This window comes from Hyla sarda, chromosome 11 (assembly GCF_029499605.1).
Source record: "Hyla sarda isolate aHylSar1 chromosome 11, aHylSar1.hap1, whole genome shotgun sequence".
Lineage (NCBI taxonomy): Eukaryota > Metazoa > Chordata > Amphibia > Anura > Hylidae > Hyla > Hyla sarda.
In genome coordinates this window covers 50172442-50190987 of record NC_079199.1, presented here as the reverse complement: position 1 = coordinate 50190987, position 18546 = coordinate 50172442, and the positions used below count along the sequence as shown (strand labels likewise).

Sequence of the window (18546 nt, the reverse complement as noted above, 5' to 3'; positions counted from 1 at the left end):
AACCTAGCCGCCAAAATCGCTGCATACATTTTTATATCCGAGTTTAAAAGCGCTATGGGTCTATAACTGGCTTCCCTACTTTCGGGATGGTGATTAATTGAGCTTCAAGCAGCTCTGGGGGAGCTCTACCTGTGGTCATTATTTTATTAAAAAGACGAACCAAGTATGGAGTCAATGCTGTCGCATGTACCTTATAATAATCATTGAGGAAACCGTCTGGGCCTGGTGCTTTATGAATTTTACTTTTTTTAATAGCAGATAGGACTTCATCTCCTGTAATTGTAGCTGAGAGCATTTCTAACTGCAGGGAGGAAAGTTGGTGCAAATCAATTTTACTCAGAAGCCGAGGGTTGATATATTGCTGGGTTATCTTTTAAATTATAAATGATAATATTTAGCGAATACTTTTACAATCCCCTGCGGGTCAAAGATTTTATGTCCTTTTGCATTTAATAAAAACGGAATTTGATTTTTATTATGTTGGGTTTTTACCTGGGCTGCTAATACAGCACCGGGTTTGCCACTCCACCAGTATTGATTTAGTTTTAGGCGACGGCGTGCTAAATCAAATTTTGAAGCTTGGATTTGATGTAGCTGTGTAGTTAAATCTGATATCTCCGCTGCTCTTGCTTCTTCAAATGTCTTTTTATTTAAGTTATGTAGTAATGAGAGCTTTAATTGAATGTTTAACGTTTCCTGTGCGGTTTGCTTCTTGTGATGTGAACATTGTTTTATAAAGTGCCCTCGGATATTGGCTTTATGGGCGCACCATAATGTAAATTCTGAAATATCAGCATTGTCATTATGAAAAAAATTATTTGTAATAGCCTCTTTAGAGGCCTGCAGATAGAGTGAATGATTCAAAATATGAGTGTTTAAGCGCCAAACGTAATCTGATCTCAGACTACCTCCCTCCCGCAGAGTCAGCAAGACTGGGCTATGATTCGTCCATGATATAACGAGTCAACTCGTTGTAAGGATGTTTTATCCAGGAGAAAGTAATCAATGCGCGAATAAGACTTATGTCTATGTGAAAAAAAGTATAATCTCTTTCTCCTGGATGGAGTATTCTCCAAGGGTCATATAATTGATTAAGATTTAAAGTTTTGACATAAGAAGTGGTCTCTTCGCAGGAGTGAGGTGCAGAGAGGTCTATTGACGGCCATAATGCCATATCTCCACAGAGAATCAAAGACCCTTTTTTTATTGGGTTAACAATTTTCAACATGGTCTGATTTTTAAAGAATTTATTTGCAAATTATTGTGGAAAACAAGTACAGGGTGGGCCATTTATATGGATACACCTTAATAAAATGGGAATGGTTGGTGATATTAACTTCCTGTTTGTGGCACATTAGTATATGTGAGGGGAGGAAACTTTTCAAGATAGGTAGTGACCATGGCGGCCATTTTGAATCCAACTTTTGTTTTTTCAATAGGAAGAGGGTCATGTGACACATCAAACTTATTGGGCATGTCACAAGAAAAACAATGATGTGCTTGGTTTTAATGGAACTTTATTCTTTCATGAGTTATTTACAAGTTTCTGACCACTGATAAAATGTGTTCAATGTGCTGCCCATTGTGTTTGATTGTCAATGCAACCCTCTTCCCCCACTCTTCACACACTGATAGCAACACCGCAGGAGAAATGCTAGCACAGGCTTTCAGTATCCGTAGTTTCAGGTTCTGCACATCTCGTATTTTCACAGCATAGACAATTGCCTTCAGATGACCCCAAAGATAAAAATCTTAGGGGGTCAGATCAGGAGACCTTGGGGGCCATTCAACTGGCCCACGACGACCAATCCACTTTCCAGGAAACTGTTCATCTAGGAATGCTCGGATGCCAGCTTCAGTGCATAAAGAGGAAAACATCATCATGTAGCAATTTCACATATCCAGTGGCCTTGAGGTTTCCATTGATGAAGAATGGCCCCACTATCTTTGCACCCCATATACCATCAATTTTTATGTTCCAACAATCTTGGAGGGATCTATCCAATGTGGGTTAGTGTCAGACCAATAGAGGTGGTTTTGTTTGTTAACTTCACCATTCACATAAAAGTTTGCCTCATCACTGAACAAAATCTTCTGCGTAAACTGAGGGTCATGTTCCAATTTTTGTTTTGCCCATTCTGCAAATTCATCCTCGTTACGTTAGAGTTTGTAAGGGTGCCATTTGTGAGTAGCTAATATCTGTCGAAGGGATGTTAGACTAATGCCACTCTCCAGTGACATGCGGCGAGTGCTAGGCTGTGGGCTCTTGCTAAATGAAGCTAGGACAGCCACTGATGTTTCTTCATTAGTGACAGATTTCATGCATCCACATTTTGGCAAATCCAACAGTGAACCAGTTTCACAAAACTCAGCAAGCAGTTTGCTAACTGTAGCATGGGAGATGGGTGGTCTCATAGGGTGTCTTGCATTGAAATCTGCTGCAATGACCCAGTTACTGCGTTCACCAGACATCAACACAATTTCTATCCGCTCCTCACGTGTTAACCTCGACAACATGTCAATGGCTGTAAACAAAGAGAAACTTGTAAATAACTCATGAAATAAGGTTACGTTAAAACAAAGCACACAAGTGTTTTTCTTGTGAAATCCCCAATAAGTTTGATGTGTCACATGACCCTCTTCCTATTGAAAAAAACAAAAGTTAAATTCAAAATGGCTGCCATGGTAACCACCCATCTTGAAAAGTTTCCCCCTTCACATATACTAATGTGCCACAAACAGGAAGATAATATCACCAACCATTCCCATTTTATTAAGGTGTATCCATATAAATGGGCCACCCTGTATTTGTTCAATAACAAAAGTTCATCTCATTATATACCCTTTGTTGGCAATGACAAAGGTCAAATGTTTTCTGTAAGTCTTCACAAGGTTTTCACACACTGTTGCTGGTATTTTGGCTCATTCTTCCGTGCAGTTCTCCTCTAGAGCAGTGATGTTTTGGGGCTATTGCTGGGCGACACAGACTTTCAACTCCCTCCAAAGGTTTTCTTTGAGATGTGGAGACTGGCTAGGCCACTCCAGGACCTTGAAATGCTTCTTACGAAGCCACTCCTTCATTGCCCGGGCAGTGTGTTTGGGACCATTGTCATGCTGAAAGACCCAGCCACATTTTATCTTCAATACCCTTCACTCAAAATCTCACAATACATGTCCCCATTCATTATTTCCTTTACACGGATAAGGCATCTTTGTCCCTTAGCAGAAAAACAGCCCCAAAGCATGATGTTTCCACCCCCATGCTTCACAGTAGGTATGGTGTTCTTTGGATGCAACTCAGCATTCTTTCTCCTCCAAACACGACGAGTTGAGTTTTTACCAAAAAGTTCTACTTTGGTTTCATCTGACGATATGACATTCTCCTAATACTCTTCTGGATCATCCAAATGCTCTCTAGCAAACTTCAGACAGGCTAGGACATGTACCGGCTTAAGCAGGGGGACACATCTGGTACTGCATGATTTGAGTCCCTGGCAGCGTAGTGTGTTACTGATGGTAGCCTTTGTTACTTTGGTCACAGCTCCCTGCAGGTCATTCACTAGGTCCCCCCGTGGGGTTCTGGGTTTTTTGCTCACCGTTCTTGTGATTATTTTGACACCACTGGGTGAGATCTTGCGTGGAGCCCCAGACCGAGGGAGATTATCAGTGGTCTTGTATGTCTTCCATTTTATAATTGCTCCTGCAGTTGATTTCTTCACACCAAGCTGCTTGCCTCTTGCAGATTCAGTCTTCCCAGCCTGATGCAGGTCTAAAATGTTGTTTCTGGTGTCCTTCGACAGCTCTTTGGTCTTGGCCATAGTGGAGTTTGGAGTGTGTCTTTTATACTGATAACAAGTTCAAACATATGCCATTAATACAGGTAACGAGTGGAGGACAGAGGAGACTCTTAAAGAAGTTCTTATTTTCCACCAAAATTTGCAAATAAATTCTTTAAAAATCAGACAATGTGATTTTATGGATTTTTCTTTCTCATTCTGTCGGTCATAGTTGAGGTATACCTATGATGAAAATTACAGGCCTCTCCCATCTTTTTAAGTGGAAGAACTTGCACAATTGGTGGCTGACTAAATACTTTTTTGCCCCACTGTATATGTAACAATGGGAATTCATGGCCCTAGGTAAAACATGATCCTATACTTTGTGATACAGTTAAATAATTGTCCCTTTAGCGTCCAGTTCAGCCAGTCAGCTGAGCAAAACTAAGTGGCTGTATCTACAGCCCTTTAGTGGTAGGGTGCAGTGGATGTGGCTACAGGATCTAAAAAGGAGGCATATTAAGGATAAGTTCACACGGCAGAAATTCTGCATAGATTTGTGAATTCTGCAGCCGCATTACTTTGGCCAGAATTCTGCATAGATTCCACAAAATTTAAAGATGCAGAATTCTGGCCACTTGCATGAATTCTGCATAAATCCACAGTGCATGTTAAAAGCCGTTATTAATTGCAGAAGTTATATTTTGCACAGATGGTAGAGGGACCCCTAGTGATCTTTTTTATAAGCCATTATATCTATTAAAATGAAATAAAAAAATAGTATTTAGTATAGTAGATAGGTTAACGTCTACACAAAATAAGCCCGATTTAAGTTGACGCAGACCCACTGAGGAAATGGAGCGAGGAAATGTGCATGGGCCCTAAGAGTGAATATATGAAAGATAGGAAAACCATCAGTGATCCTTTATCAATCCAGATGATGATACAACATTGGAATGGCAGGGACATGGTTTAGGAATACAAATACATGGTGAATGTTATTTGACATGCCCCTTTTATTTCCTTTTATAGCCAATCAAGAAATTTTACAGAAGGTAGAAGTGGAATATGAAGTGATGCCAGGCTGGAAGAGTGACACCACATGTGCCAGGAAATGGGAAGAACTTCCTGCCAAGGCACAGAACTATATCAGATTTGTGGAGAATCACATTGGAGTGCCTGGTATGTGTACAAGTATCCAAGTCCTATTTTTCAGCTCAACCAGATGCCGAAGTGTCAATATAAATATTTCAGATCCATGCGGTATATTAAAATGTTCAATTACAAAAAGTTTATGATTAATTTCTCCAAGTTTCATTCAGTATAAAATGAGCGCAAGAACTGTTAATGATTTCCCATTTAAAAAAAAAAAAAAAAAAAAAACATTGTACTATACTGCATAATAGTAACATAGTTTCTAAGGTTGAAAAAAGAGTCCATCGAGTTAAACCTAAAACCCTACCGTGTTGATCCAGAGGAAGGCAAAACTCCCCCCCATGAGGCTGATGCCAATTGCCCCATGACGGAGGAAAAATTCCTTCCCGATACCAATATGGCGATCAGAAAAAATCCCTGGATCAATGTTCTATCCCCGTAAATCTAGTATCCATACCCTGTAATATTATAGCTTTCTAGAAAAACATCCAGGTCCCTCTTGAACTTGTTTATTGAGTCAGACATCACAACATCATGTAGCAGAGAGTTCCATAGTCTCACTGCTCTTACAGTAAAGAATCTCTGTCTGTGATGATGGTGAATCCTTCTTTCCTCTAGACGTAGAGGATGTCCCCTTGTCATGGTTATCAGCAAGGTAATGTTACATTGTAGTCCACCTCAATGAAAACTTCCACTGACGTCTTTAAAGGGGTAGCCCAGTGGAAAACAAATTTATTTTTATTTTTTTAATTAAGGCAAATTTACATGCAGCAGAATTGTTGTGTAAAGTTCTTCAGCTGTCCAATTTATCTGAATGTATTTGCTGCAGAAATTACTTAATTTAGGTGGATGGAACCAATTTTTCTGGCATATAGTACATTTATGCAACATCTGCTGCATATGAATTCACCCTTAAAGGGGTACTCCGGTGAAAACCTTTTTTCTTTTAAATCAACTGGTGGCAGAAAGTTAAACATATTTGTAAATTACTTCTATTAAAAAATCTTAATCCTTCCAGTACTTATTAGCTGCTGATTGCTACAGAGGAAATTCCTTTCTTTTTGGAACACTAATGACATCACGAGCACAGTGCTCTCTGCTGACATCTCTGTCCATTTTAGCAACCATGCATACCAGATGTATGCCTTGCAGTGCTGGGGACTTGGGTTCAAATCCCACTAAGGAAAACAATAAATAAAGTGTTATTATTATTATAATAACATCAGCAGAGAGAACTGTGCTTGTGATGTCATCAGAGAGCATTCCAAAAAGAAAATAATTTCCTCTGTAGTATTCAGCAGCTAATAAGTACAGGAAGGATTAAGATTTTTTAATAGAAGTGATTTACAAATATGTTTAACTTTCTGTCACCAGTTGATTTAAAAGAAAAAAGGTTTTCACCGGAGTACCCCTTTAATGATGTTTTTAAAATATTTACACTGACAATTCAACAGGGATGCTCATCTCTTTATGCAGGAAGTTCTTTCTCCTCTGCCAGCCACCGATTGACTTAACACAGTGTTTCCCAACCAGTGTGCCTCCAGCTGTAGCAAAACTACAACTCCCAGCATGCCTGGACAGCCTAGTTGGGAAACGTGGGACTAATATATTGCTCCTTTAGCTTCTTCAGCAGAGGTATCTCTATCGGAGAGTCAGAGAGAAAGTATTCAGAGATCGCCTGGAGTTCCAGGGTAATTTTTCCAATTATAAGAGAAGTCACTTGTGCTTTGTTTTCTCTTGCAGTTAAATGGGTTGGCGTTGGAAAATCAAGAGAGTCTATGATTGAGCTGTTCTAGAGTTCAGTACGTCAGATGCCCTCACGCTGATACCAGCACCACACACTGGCAGCATCGATAGAGAATAATGTGCACTACAGTGTATTGTGGACCTGCTTTGTTAAAATTTGTGACACCTATCTACACCTATCAAAATAAAAGCAGTTTGCAATACAGGAGTCTCATGCTCATTTTGAAAAGTGGAAAAAGTTTAAAAGAGTTGACTTATTTGGCTAACCCCTTCTTCAGGCCTCCGTACACATTACGGAAAAGTCATCTGACCCTGCAGATATTATAGGGGGTTCAACCAACTGTCTAATGTTTTTGGAGGTCTCCCTAATCTCCTGTGTCAGGGGAGAGAAGGATCAAGTATGTTAGATATCAATTGTCTGATCGTTTTTGTTCTTACATAGCTCCCCTCTTCCAATTCAGATCACATTAATGCTTGGCCAAGCCGAGCATTCATGTGTATGGGGTAAACGGAAGAGAAAGTAAACAGAGAGCATTAGAATGAAGTTGTTTTGGTGTTCAATTGATTGCCATAGGCCCAGCCCATGATCAGCAGTGGTGGCAAAGAGCGTCACCAGTATTAACATTTGATTTCAGGGGTAAGATATGTGCAAATACTACAGTGGCCTCTGTAGGGGAAATAAAGAAGTACATCTAGTACATTTAAATGATGCCCCTTGACATCCTTATAAAAAAAAACAAATATGTAAATCCACAGAAATATTCAAGGTATCCACTAGAGTTCCCATTAGACATGTAATCAAGCTTTCCCAAATTCCCTACTGCCAAATTGAATCTACATGGACAAAATTATTGGGACACCTGCATATTACACATATAAGAGCTTTAAATGGGCACTGTTAGATACAAAAACTTTATATATCTTGTAAAGCATGCAAAACCAATATGTTTTGCAATTGATTTCATTACAAAATTTTCAGTATTTCATACTGAAAAAGCCAGTCAAACAACTGCCCCCCCCCCCCCTGCTTGCTTGGACACATACTAGTCCTGCTGTGTCCAGGCGTCATCACCTATGTCATGGACACACTTACTTGATTGACAGCTGTGAGCGCAGGGCTCATAGCTGGAGGAAAAATCCTCCCACTGTCAGCTTGTGTCCCGCTACTGTCAGTGAGGACAAGCTGGGAGTTGTAGTTTTGCTAATGCTAGGGGAGATGTGAGCAGACAGCATACTGAGGGAGGGGGCGGAGACCTGCACAGTGAGGCCACGCCCCTCCCTTTGAGAGTAATTAATACTAGTGAGCTAAATTATAAGTGTAATAAAAAAATAAATAAAGGTACCAGACACATAAAAATGAGATGTACATGGTAAGGATAAGGAACTGAGTGATATATTAAAAAAAAATAATAATAATGTTGTTGGATCTGACGGGTATGCTTTAAGGACATCTTATTATTAATCCATGGGCATTAATATGGAGTTGGTCCTCCTTTTGCATGCATAACAGCTTTCATTCCTCTGGAAAGACGTTTTACAAAATTTTGCCCATTTATACAGCAGAGCATTGCAAGGCCAGACACTGTTGTTGGATAAGAGGGTCTCCATTCTAATTCATCCCATCTCATTTTTAATGGGGTTGAGATCAGAGCTCTGCAGCCAGTCAAGTTCTTCAACACCAAACTCCCCCAACCATCCCTTAATGGACCTTACTGTGTGGAATGGGGCACAGTCATGGTGGAACAGAAAAGTGCCCAACCCAAACTATGGTGGCAGTTTTACACCACTCTGACACTTGTCATTCTGGTTGGTGATATAAGACTTGCATGCAGCTGCTCGGCCATGGAAACCCATGCCATGAAGCTCCTGGTGAGGCACAGATTTTGTTCTGATTTTACTGCCAGATGAGGTTTGAAATGCTGCAGTTTCTGAGTCAACAGAGCTGTGGTTCCGAAAGACTTCCACTTCTCAATTCTGATGCAGCAGCCTCACATTTTTTTTTATGGGATCCTGCTGAACTATGCATATTGCAGAATTTCTGTGTCACAAAATTGTGCTGCAGAAATTCTAATTCAAATGTTATTTTTTTCAGTGAAATCTGCTTGGACATGCATTGCCATCAATAGAGATGGCACATGTCCAAGCGATCCTTGCCATGCATGGAATCCATGCCTGGAACTTTTCCGGGAGGATATCCGCTGTCTGAATGGGCCCTAACAGTGCCACGCTGGAATTCAGAAAGCTCTTTCCCAAATGTAGGTGAAGGTGACTGCATTAGTAGGCACTAGATTTTATACACATGTGGCAACGGTACTTAGGGAGAGACCTGAATTTAGTGATTAAGAGCTGGGGCCCAGTACTTTTGTCCATATACAGTGACCCCCCGACCTACGATGGCCCCGACATACGATCATTTCAACATACGATGGCCTCTCAGAGGCCATCGCATGTTGAAGGCAGCTTCAACATACGATGCTTTTGTATGTCTGGGCCATCGCATAAACGGCTATCCGGCAGCATAGACTGCTTCAGCTGCCACTGGGTAGCTGTTTACGGTGCCCCGTGTGGTCCGCTGACGATCACTTACCTGTCCTCTGGGCTCTGGCGCGTCCTCTTCAGGATCCCCTGCATCGTCAGCGCTCTTCATCGTCGTCATCACGTCGCCGAGCACGCCGTCCCGTCATCCAATAGGAGCGGCGTGTGTAGCGACGTGATGCCAGCGACGGAGAGCGACTATGCCGGGGTAGCAGAGGCCTTGCCGGAGCGTCGGGGACACCACAGGGATGCGGCGACAGCGATGGAAGGCAACATCCAGGGCAGCGGTGACGAGCGGTGATGGTCCGGAGCGGCGGGGACAGGTGAGTACAACTTCCTATACCAGTGGTCTTCAACCTGCGGACCTCCAGATGTTGCAAAACTACAACTCCCAGCATGCCCGGACAGCCGTTGGCTGTCCGGGCATGCTGGGTGTTGTAGTTTTGCAACATCTGGAGGTCCGCAGGTTGTAGACCACTGTCCTATACTTTACATTGCACGGATCCCTCAACATACGATGGTTTCAACAAACGATGGTCCATTTGGAACGGATTACCATTGTATGTTGAGGGACCACTGTACTGTATCAAGACTGCAGGAGTTACTTATTACTGTTACACTTACCAGATTCTTAATACTTCCATCTGCCCTGTAAAAGGAAAAACATCATAAAGTCATAAGTCTGCACCGCACCAAATTACGGATTAAGAATCATTCAACACCGAAATATAAAAAATGTTCACAACACAAGATTTAGAAACAACATATACAGTACATTATTATTAGAGTGCTTTAATAAAATACAACAAGAGACAATATATTAAAGGATACCTCTCATCAAATAAACTTTTGATATATTTTAGATTAATGAATGTTGAATAACTTTCCAATAGCCTGTTAATGAAAAATATGCTTCTTTCTATTGTATTTTTCCCGATCAGTCCTGGCAGCAAGCATTTCTGACTCATGCTGCAGTCCTAAACACTCAGAGCTGCCAGCCTGCTTTGTTCACAGCCAAACAGGCTGTGAACAAAGCAGGCTGGCAGCTCTGAGTGTTCTCCTTTGTGAACAAAGCAGACTGGCAGCTCGTAGTGTTTAGGACTCCAGCATGAGTCTGAAATGCTTGCTGCCAGGACTGGTAGGGAGACCCCTAGTGGTCATTTCTTCAAAGTGGAAAATTAAATAGAAAGAAGCATATTTTTTAATAACATGCAATTATAAAGTTATTCTGCATACATTAATCTATAATATATCAAAAGTTTTTTTGATGAGAGGTACCCTTTAAAATTAGGCATTGGAATGTGACCAGAATAGACGATATGGAGTGAGATGCTATAAATATGACTGCAGGATCAAAATTACAGCTATGATGCTGGATAAACCAAGAACGAGAATAATACACCACACAAATAATATGATAATGGTGAACCAGATGGTCTGCAGTAAAAACAATCATGTACAAAATATCAACAAGCTATATGTGCTCCCCCTGAGGAAGCCCCATAGTGAGTGGAACATGCTTTGGGGTTAGGTAGGTATAGGCTGACAGCACATATAGCTTCTTGATATTTTGTACATGATTGTTTTTTACTGCGGACCCTCTGGTTCACCATTATACTGTACTTGGACACCATTTATGTTTTTGGCTAGGTAGCATTTTATTTGTGTGGTGTATTATCCTTGTTCTTGGTTTATTCAGCATCATAGGTGTAATTTTGATCCTGCAGTCATATTTATAGCCTCTCACTCCATATCTTCTATCCCCTTAAGGACGCAGCGTTTTTCCGTTTTTGCATTTTCATTTTCTCCTCATCACCTTCTAAAAATAATAACGCTTTCAATTTTGCACATAAAATTCCATATGATGGCTTCTTTTTTGCACCACCAATTCTACTTTGCAGTGATATTAGTCATTTTACCAAAAAATCCACAGCGAAATGGAAAACACATTCATTGTGCGACAAAATTGAAGAAAAAATGCCATTTTGTAAATTGTGGGGGCTTCCGTTTCACCGCAGTTCATTTTTCCGTAAAAATGACAGCATATCTTTATTCTGTAGGTCCCTATGGTTAAAATGATACCCTATTTATATAGGTTTGATTTTGTCGTACTTCTGAAAAAAACATAACTACATGCAGGAAAATTTATACGTTAAAAATTCTCATCTTCTGACCCCTATAGCTTTTTTTTTCATGATATAAAAAGTTACCAAAAATACGCTATTTTGGACTTTGGATTTTTTTTTTGTGCGTACACCATTGACTGTGCGGTTTAATTAATGATATCTTTTTCTAATTCGGACATTTCCGCACGTGACAATACCACATATGTTAATTTTTTTTATTTACACAGGTTTTTTTTTTTTATGGGAAAAGGGGAATGATTCAAACTTTTATTGGGGACTTTTATTAAATGACCTTTATTAACTTTTTTTTTTGCAGTGTTATAGCTCCGACAGGGGGCTATAACACTGCACACACTGATCTTTTACACTGATCCCTGCAAAGCCATAGCTTTGCATGGATCAGTGTTATCGGTGGTCGATTGCTCAAGCCTGAATCTCAGGCTTGGAGTAATCAAATGCTGATCGGACACGACGGAGCAAGGTAAGGGGACCTCCGCTCACGTGCTAGCTGATCGGGACATAGCGATTTTATCGCGAAAGTCCCGATCAGCCTGACTGAGCTGCCGGGAAGCTTTCACTTTCATTTTAGTCTAAAGGGTTAATAGCACGTGGCACAACGATCGTTGCTGCACGCTATTAGTCCAGTGTCTCGGCTATCATTAGCCGCCGGGACCAACCCGGTATGACGTGGAGTCACGGCGTGACCCCGTTTTAAATACCGGGTACAGGTACGCCTTACGTCCTTAAGAGGCTATCCTAGTCACATTCCAATGCGTAATTTTAATATATTGTCTATGGTTGTATTTTATTAAAGCTCTCTAATAAAAATATATATGTTGTTTCTAAATCTTGTGTTGGTGCACATTTTTGATATTTTGGTGTTGCATGCTATTTGTGCACAATTACATATGTGTATTGGTAGGGTACATTTTCTTTTTGGTGTTAATTAAGAATCATAACTAAGACTGAAACATACTTGGTTATCCATGTTATACGCCTCATCATAAGCCGTTCTCCAGCGGTAGATCTCTGGTTTACCATACACGTCCAATGGAATATCATATTTTTGGGGGCAACCGTTTTCTGCTAACCTGACACGTGTAGATTGTGAAGAACTGAAATGTACAGTTTTACCTGCAATACTGTACAAGCACAACACTCAACAGCAGTTGAAAAAACTAAACATACATATTTATAACCATTTGCAATATGTACGTATGTATAAATGACAGTGAACAAAATGTTTTATTTGCCTTCCTTTATCTTGTTACAGATTACTATTTGTACTGGAGAGATGAAGGCTTTGTTCACACTGCCATCATGGTTTCTTTTCTAGTGGAAACCATGACAGCAGTGTTAGAACCCACACATGCCTGACACCATTGCTTATAATGTCAGTAGGAATGTCCATATGCCATTTTTTAAGGCAGAGTACCAGTACTGATAATTTTTTTTAAGCACTCATTGATACCAATTAGCTATACTTTTTTTTTAAAGGGTTTCTCCGGTGCTTAGACATCTTATCCCCTATCCAAAGGATAGGGGATAAGATGCCTGATCGCGGGAGTCCCGCAGCTGGGTACCCCGTTTGTAATCAGTCCCCGGAGCGTGTTCGCTCCGGGTCTGATTACCGATGACCACAAGGCCGGCGGCATGTGAAGTCACGCCACCGTCCCCATGTGAAATCACGCTCCGCCCCTCAATGCAAGCCTACGGGAGGGGGCGTGATAGCTGTCACGACCCCTCCCGTAGGCTTGCATTGAGGGGCGGAGCGTGACGTCACATGCCGCCGGCCTAGTGATCGTCGGTAATCAGACCTGGAGCGAACACGCTCCGGGGACTGATTACAAACAGGGTGCCACGTGCAAGATCCACAGCGGCGGGACTCCCGCGATCAGGCATCTTATCCCCTATCCTTTGGATAGGGGATAAGATGTCTAAGCGCTGGAGAACCCCTTTAAATATGATGTGAAGGCAGAGGTGGCACTAGACTTTGTGAAGCCTAAGGTGAAAGTCGAGCATGAGGACCTCACTTAGGCCCCTTACACACTGCCGTTGCTCCCCGTTGAGAGCTGCCATCAAAGTTTCTTTTTTTCCCCTGACTTTAATGGCCGTTCTCATGACAGGGAGCAACGGGCAACAACGGGTCCCGGCACATAGAGTAATTTTTCTCCGGCTCTTCTGCCCGGCTCTCCCGACACCCATTAAACTGCCGTGCACTAACGGCAGTGTGAAAGAAGCCTAACACTAATAATTAAAGAAGATGTCCAGTGAAAAGCATCCCCTATCCACAGGATAAGTGACTGCTCCGGTACTGCTCTGCTAATGCACATTTCGTACCCAGCACGTCAGCTGGTTGAGACACAGACCCTCCATTCATCTCTATGGGAAAGATGGAGACACACAAACAGACAGAATATAGCCCACGTTAACTATGATCGTGTGTAACATTGAGTTCAAGTTCCTCTTCCCTGTGTCCCTTCAAATTTAACTGATACTTAAAGGGGTACTTCACTGGAAAAAAAAAAATATTTTTTTTTTATCAACTGGTACCAAAAAGTTAAACAGATTTGTAAATTACCTCTATTTAAAAATCTTAATCCTTTCAGTCCATATCAGTCTCTGTATGCTCCACAGGAAGTTCTTTTCTTTTTTTAATTTCTTTTCTGTCTGACCACAGTGCTCTCTGCTGACACCTCTGTTCATTTTAGGAACTGTCCAGGGTAGAAGTAAATCCCCATAGCAAACCTCTCCTGCTCTGCACAGTTCCTAAAATGGATGCAGAGAGCATTGTGGTCAGAGAAAAAGGAAATTCAAAACAGAAAATAACTTCCTCTGTAGTATACAGCAGCTGATAAGTACTGGAAGGATTAAGATTTTTAAATAGAAGTAATTTACAAATCTGTTTCACTTTCTGGCACCAGCTGATTAAATTTTTTTTTTCCAGTGGAGTACCCCTTTAACCCCTTCACGGCGAGCGACGTACATGTACGGCGCCGCAAAGTGTCACTTGGCGTGCGGCGACGTACATGTACGTCGTGGGGTTCCGGGAGCGCCGCGTCACCGGTAGCGGTGATCGGGCCGGGATGACTGCTATTATCTAACAGCAGGCATCCCGGCACATCGCCGAGGGGGGTCCTGAGACCCCCCCATGACCGCGATGCGCGCAAATCGCAAGTCAATTCAGACCTGCGTTCTGCGCAATTCCGGGTCATACGGGTCACTGGTGACCCGGTGACGCTGAAAATAAGAGGGATCGGGGTGTCCGAGACACCCTCGATCCCCCTAAAGGGATAGGAGTTTGGTGGCAGGGGTGCCACCCCTCCTATCCCTGCTATTGGTCGGCCGAGCGACCGACCGATAGAAGACCGGGGGAGGGGGGGTTAAAGTTCGGTTCCCCCGCTTTGCCCACCTATCGGTGTCCGGGCAAAACGGGGGAACCGTCCAGGGAAGGTCGGCGCCGAAGGTCCCTACCTGGATCCCGGATCCCCGTTCGCGATCCTCCCCCACGTGCGGCAGCAATACTTCCGGGTCCTGCTAGGTGAGTTGTTGCCTAGCAACATCCGGAGGGCCACAGTTTACAGTGGTCTCTAAACCGTGGCCCTCCAGATGTTGCAAAACTACAACTCCCAGCATGCCCAGACAGCTGTTTGCTGTGTGGGCATGCTGGGACTTGTAGTTTTGCAATATTTAAAGGGGTTCAGGTTGTAGATCACTAAGTGGTCTCAAACTGTAGCCCTCCAGATGTTGCAAAACTACAAATCTCAGCATGCCAAGACAGCGGTTTGCTGTCTGGGCATGCTGCGAGTTGTAGTTTTGCAACATCTGGAGGGCCACAGTTTTGAGACCACTGGACAGTGATTTACAACTTGAACCCCTCTAAATCTTGCAAAACTACAACTCCCAGCATTCAGGAACAGCATAAGGCTGTCTTGGCATGCTGGGAGTTGTACTTGCGTGCCTCCAGCCATTGCATAACTACATCTCCCAGCATGCCCTTCCGCAATCAGTACATGCTGGGAGTTGTCATTTTGCAACAGCTGGAGGCACACTGGTTGGAAAATACTGAGTTAGGTCATAGAACCTAACTCAAGGTTTTCCAGCGGGGGGGCCTCCAGCTGTTGCAAAACTACAACTCCCAGCATGCATGGTCTGTCAGTGCATGCTGGGAGTTGTAGTTTTGACCCCCCTCCTGTGTGAATGTACAGGCTACATTCACACTGGCGGCAGATTACAGTGAGTTCCCCGCTACAAATTTGAGCTGTGGCAAATTTTCCGCCGCAGCTCAAACTCCTAGCGGGAGACTTAGTGTAATCTGCCGCCAGTGTGAATGTAACCTAAAAACACTACACTACACTAACATAAAATAAAGAGTAAAACACTACATATACACACGTACACTGCCCCCCCACCACCCCCCTCCCCAATAAAAATGAAAAACGTATTGTATGGCAATGTTTCTAAGATGGAGCCTCCAGCTGTTGCAAAACAAAAAGTCCCAGCATTTCTGGACAGCAATTGACTGTCCAAGCATGCTGGGAGTTTAGCAACAGCTGGAGGCACCCTGTTTGGGAATCACTGGCATAGAATACCCCTATGTCCACCCCTATGCAAGTCCCTAATTCAGGCCTCAAATGCGCATGGCGCTCTCACTTTGGAGCCCTGTCGTATTTCAAGGCAACAGAATAGGGTCACATATGGGGTATCGCCGTACTCGGGAGAAATTGCCTAACAAATTTTGTGGGGCTTTTTCTCCTTTTACACCTTATGAAAAGGAACAGTTGGGGTCTACACCAGCATGTTAGTGTAAAAAAATAAAAAATTTTACACTAACGTGCTGGTGTTGCCCTATACTTTTCATTTTCACAAGAGGTAAAAGGGAAAAACGCCCCCCAAAATTTGTAACGCAATTTCTCCCGAGTACGGAGATACCCCATATATGGGCGCAAAGTGCTCTGGGGGCGCACAACAAGGCCCAGAAGGGAGAGTGAGCCATGTACATTTGAGGTGATTTGCACAGGGGTGGCTGATTGTTACAGCGGTTCTGACAAACGCAAAAATAAAACACACCCACATGTGACCCCATTTTGGAAACTACACCCCTCACGGAATGTAATTAGGGGTACAGTGAGAATTTACACCCCACAGATGTCTGACGGATCTTTGGAACAGTGGTCCGTGAAAATGAAAAATTTTGCACAGCCCACTGTTCCAAAGATCTGTCAGACACCAGTGGGGGGTAAATGCTCACTGTACCCCTCATTACATTCTGTGAGGGGTCTAGTTTCCAAAATGGTATGCAATGTGGGGGTTATTTTGCTGTTCTGGCACCATAGGGGCTTCCTAAATGCGACATGCCCCCCGAGCAAAATTTGCTCTCAAAAAGCCAAATATGACGCCTTCTCTTCTGAGCATTGTAGTTCGTCCGCAATGCACTTCAGGTCCACTTATGGGGTACCTCCATACTCAGAAGAGATGGGGTTACAAATTTTGGGGGGTCTTTTCTGCTATTAACCCTTTAAAAAATGTGAAATTTGGGGGAAAACCAACATTTTAGTGAAGAAAATATTTTTTTTTTTTTACATATGCAAAAGTCGTGAAACACCTGTGGGGTATTAAGGCTCACTTTATTCCTTGCTATGTTCCTCAAGGGGTATAGTTTCCAAAATGGTATGCCATGTGGTTTTTTTTTTTGCTGTTCTGGCACCATAGGGGCTTCCTAAATGCAACATGCTCGCCAAAAACCATTTCAGAAAAACGTACTCTCTAAAATCCCCTTGTCGCTCCTTCGTTTCTGAGCCCTCTACTGCGCCCGTCGAACACTTTACATAGACATATGAGGTATGTCCTTACTCAAGAGAAATTGGGCTACAAATATAAGTATACATTTTCTCCTTTTACCCCTTGTAAAAATTCAAAAATTGGGTCTACAAGAACATGCGAGTGTAAAAAATGAAGATTTTGAATTTTCTCCTTCACTTTGCTGCTTTTCCTGTGAAACACCTAAAGGGTTTAAACATTTACTGAATGTCATTTTGAATACTTTGGGGGGTGCAGTTTTTATAATGGGGTCATTTATGGGGTATTTCTAATATGAAGACCCTTCAAATCCACTTCAAACCTAAACTGGTCCCTGAAAAATTGCGAGTTTGAAAGATTTTTAAAAATTGGAAAATTGCTGCTGAACTTTGAAGCCCTCTGGTGTCTTTCAAAAGTAAAAACTCGTCAATTTTATGATGCAATCATAAAGTAGACATATTGTATATGTGAATCAAAAAAAAATAATATTTGGAATATCCATTTTCCTTACAAGCAGAGAGCTTCAAACTTAGCAAAATGCTAAATTTTTAATTTTTTCATCAAATTTGGGGATTTTTCACCAAGAAAGGATGCAAGTTACCACAAAATTTACCACTATGTTAAAGTAGAATATGTCACGAAAAAACTATCTCAGAATCAGAATGATAACTAAAAGCATTCCAGAGTTATTAATGTTTAAAGTGACAGTGGTCAGATTTGCAAAAAAGGGCTTCGTCCTAGAGGTGAAAATGGGCTCCGTCCTTAAGGGGTTAAAGGACATCTGTAGTGCAATATACCTTATACCCTATCCGAAGGATAGGGGATAAGTTATAGATTGCGGGGGGTCCGATCACTGGGGTCCCCCGGGATCTCCTGGACGGGGCCGCGGCAGTATGCTGGAAAGGGGGCATACCACCCCGCATGACTTGGCGGCCGACACGCCCCCTCCATGTGCTCCATAGAGATACATGGAGGGGGCGTGTCTGCCGCGGCTTTCTGCTGGGGATGAAACTGCACTTCCTGCAATGATGTGCTTGGTTTTAACGTAACTTTATTCTTTCATTAGTTATTTACAAGTTTCTGACCACTTATAAAATGTGTTCAATGTGCTGCCCATTGTGTTGGATTGTCAATGGAACCCTCTTCTCCCACTCTTCACACACTGATAGCAACACCACAGGAGAAATGCTAGCACAGGCTTCCAGTATCCGTAGTTTCAGGTGCTGCAGAATGGGCAAAACAAAAATTGGAACCGGACCCTCAGTTTACGCAGAAGATTTTGTTCAGTGATGAGGCAAACTTTTATGTGAATGGTGAAGTTAACAAACAAAACCACCCCTATTGGTCTGACACTAACCCACATTGGATAAATCCCTCCAAGACTGTTGGAACACAAAAATTGATGGTAT

The 18546-nt window shown here is 42.3% G+C and overlaps 1 protein-coding gene across 1 annotated transcript in view; it reads left to right on the top strand.

The window, feature by feature from the left end:
- ADSS1 (adenylosuccinate synthase 1) overlaps positions 1 to 6880 on the top strand; it is a 76566-nt gene extending 69686 nt beyond the window's left edge. The window contains exons 12-13 of the mRNA XM_056545471.1: positions 4809 to 4958; positions 6675 to 6880. Coding sequence (XP_056401446.1) covers positions 4809 to 4958; positions 6675 to 6727 — 203 coding nt within the window. The 3' untranslated portion in view covers positions 6728 to 6880. The remainder of the gene's footprint in view (positions 1 to 4808; positions 4959 to 6674) is intronic.
- Positions 6881 to 18546: the final 11666 nt, after the last annotated feature.